Below are 3,279 nucleotides of genomic sequence, written 5' to 3' on the forward strand. Positions count from 1 at the left end.
ATTACTGGAATAATATTTTTAGATAGAAATTCTGCCGTTAAAAGAAGTTTTAAATATGGCACAATACTCAGAAGTCAGAAAGCAAATTTAAAGCTTACTTTTACCATTAATACACAGGTGGTTCTTTTTTTATTTTTTTTTTAAAGTTTATTACAATGTATAATAGACTCATTAAGGTGACAATCTTGACTGTAGGTGGCAATAGATATTGAAGTAGGAAATGTAGATGTCACAAAGCAAGAAAGAAACCAACAGGAATCACCATCATATCTACACAGGAACGTTTACTTTTTGCCAGATTTCTTAATTCCACCACTGGTAAGTGGTCCCTTCCCAGCAGCTTTTGCTTTTAACTCTTCCAGTCTTTCTGTTCTTCTTTTTGTTTTTGTTTGAAAGCTATATCTTCCTCATTCACTTCCTTGGTTTGTTTCTTGGGCTGCTTCAGAGGCTTCTTCTTACCACCCTCGCATCCGGACATGATGCCTGCTGCTCAGCTTCCCCTACACAGGTGATTCTGAGATGACTATTTAACCTTTCTTGGCTTCCCTTTTCTCATTTCCAAAATGAGGAGACTGAACCGGATGAACTCTCCCTTCTAGCTCTGACCTTCTAGAATTTCTTTTCTTTTGCTCCTTCTTTAGCACACAACATTAGTTACCTGAGCAGAAGTATGCAAGAGTGACCTGGTCCATGCTAATGAAAAAATGGGACTAGGTTGAGTTAAAAGAAACGTTCTAATCCAAGTCTGAGGATAAGAGCGGAATTAAATTGAACTGTATTAGCCAATAATTAAACAACAGAGGGAAAGGTACCTGAGGACACCTAGCATTCGTTTACTTTATAAGTTTGTTTTTTTAAGAATTATCTACTTTACTGGTTAATATGCAGCTGTTTTAATAAAGGGCTACTTTCTTTATTCTTTTTTCAAAAGGTGGAGAATTTAGGTATCAGTATATTTGTATATTGGTACATATTTCTTACAAGATGGAGACTGTAAAGTCTGGAGATAAAAGCAGGGCTAGATTAAAAGGTGATTGATAACAGTTAAATAATACTAAGAGAAAAGTACCTAATTATATCTAGAGCTAATTTATTTTAAATTTAAAAGCTTGTGGACTTTATTTTTAGAATTATCTACTTTGCTGGTCAATATTTAAGTTTAGGCATGTTAATAAGATATTCTAAATTCTTAAAGACAGAGAATTCATGGTGCTAAATCTGAAAGAAAGGCTTGAGCACAGAGACATAATTGGGTTTCCAGCAGATTTCACACACACTCACACACCTTATTTGGATTCTCTTATCAAGATATATATAATCATAGACTCTGTCTTGTAAGGAAAAAGATCATAGGATCAAAGACTTAGAGCCTCCCCTTCCATTTTACAGATGAGAATACTGTATCCAAAAAGAGGATTAGTGACTTGCCAACAGTTACACAGTCTAAATGTCTCAGACAAGATTCAAACTCAGGTCCTTCTGAAGACAAGTCCAGGATTCTCTCCACCATGTAAGTCAACTATCTAATCTAACCTAATGTAGGGCACCTTGCTACAACATCCCTGACATCTAGTCTATGCTTAAAGGTCTTCAAAAATAGAGAATTTACTAGGTAACTCAATTCATTTATTGTTATTCAGTCATTTTTCAGTCATGTCAGGCATCATTTGGGGTTTTCTTGGCAAAGATGCTGGAGTGGCTTGCCATTTCCTTCTTTAACTCATTTTACAGGTAAGGAAACTGAGGCAAACAGGTTTAAGTCATTTGCCCAGGGCTATCAAGCTAGTAAATGTCTAAGGCTAGATTTGAACTCATAAAGATGAGTCTTATTGATTCCAGGCCCCAGTGCTCTGTCTACTAACTGCCTCCCAATTCATTTATAGATAATTCTAATTGTTAGTTTTAAAAAATATATCGAGTCAATTGTTCTTGTCAGGCAGTCAACTAAGATTTGTTAGGCATTTTCTGTGTGCCAGAAGCAGCTAAGTGGTAAAGTAGATAGAGTATGTGGCCTGGAGTCAAAAAGACTCATCTTCCTGAGTTCAAATCTGTCCTTAGATGGATACTAGCTGCGTGACCTTGAGCGAGTCACTTAATCCTATTTGCCTCAGTTTCCTCATCTGTAAAGTGAACTGGAGAAGGAAATGGCAAACCACTTCAGTATTTTTGCTGAGAAAACCTAAAGTGGAGTCACAAGGATTCAGATATGACTTATGTTATGGAACAACACACAACTTCTGTGAATAGGAGTTGGAATTTCAACCTTAGCCTCTCCTAACTTCAAGTCATTGTCATTTCTAAGATATCACCTAGTATTGTGTTGGTGAACCTATGGCATGTGTGCCAAAGGGGCTGCTCCCTTCCCTCTTTCTACATGTGCCTGAGGACATTTTTCCCATGACCTGCTCCTCTGCATAGCAGTCCAGTGGGGTAAGGTGGGGTGGGATGGGGGTGAGGTGGGGGGCATGAGGATTGCAGTTTGGGCAGTTGGTCTCTAAAAGGTTCACCATCACTGACTTAGCCTCTTATCTCCAGGGCTGTAGGTCTAATGCTTCTTCCTTTTCAAATTACCTCCAATTGACTTATCTAGGCATCTGTTGTATACTCCCACCCCATCCCACTTCTCATTAGAATATATACTCCTAGCAGGAATTATTTCCTTTCTGTCTTTGTATCCTCAGGGCTCAGAGCACTGCCCATAGTGGTCACAGTTTATAATATATGTTTATTGAATTGAACTGAGTTTCTTTTGTTCTGTTTGGCTTCAGAGGTCAAACTAGAGTAAAGGAGAGATAAAAGTTAAAAAAGAGCTAGACAGGGTAGGAATTAGAGGTTGGGTTCCAAGAATGTGGGTAGGGGCCCATGCCAAGGAGAGTGTGAGCTTAGTAGTGGTTCTTAATTGTGCCTGGCATATTTCGGTGTTCAGTTGTTTCAGTCATGTTGACTCTTCATGACCCAATTTGTTTTTTTTTTTTTTTTGGCAAAAATGCTCAGTGGTTTGCTATTTCCTTCTCCAGCTCATTTTACAGATGAAGAAACTGAGGCAAACAAGGTTAAGTGACTTGCTTAGAGTCACACAGTTAGTAAGGTTTGGAGGCCAGATTTGAACTCCTGGAAATGAATCTTCCTGACTCTAGGCCCATCATTCCATTCACTGCACCACCTAGCTACCAGGTCAAGAAGGCTAAATACTTAAAAATGAAGAAAAAAATCAGAGATTTGCAGAAGAGTGATGGGATATAAAGCCTAAATGTAAGAAATTGAGAAGTGAGTGATGGC

At 38.2% G+C, this 3,279-nt stretch overlaps 1 protein-coding gene across 1 annotated transcript; it reads right to left on the reverse strand.

The window, feature by feature from the left end:
• Positions 1 to 231: 231 nt before the first annotated feature.
• TMA7 (translation machinery associated 7 homolog) lies at positions 232 to 496 on the reverse strand. The gene is given in 2 exon segments (XM_044660897.1): positions 232 to 364; positions 367 to 496. Coding segments are annotated over 2 exon segments (192 nt in total). The 5' UTR covers positions 479 to 496; the 3' UTR covers positions 232 to 284.
• Positions 497 to 3,279: the final 2,783 nt, after the last annotated feature.

This window comes from Gracilinanus agilis, chromosome 2 (genome assembly GCF_016433145.1).
Source record: "Gracilinanus agilis isolate LMUSP501 chromosome 2, AgileGrace, whole genome shotgun sequence".
Classification (NCBI taxonomy): Eukaryota; Metazoa; Chordata; class Mammalia; order Didelphimorphia; family Didelphidae; genus Gracilinanus; species Gracilinanus agilis.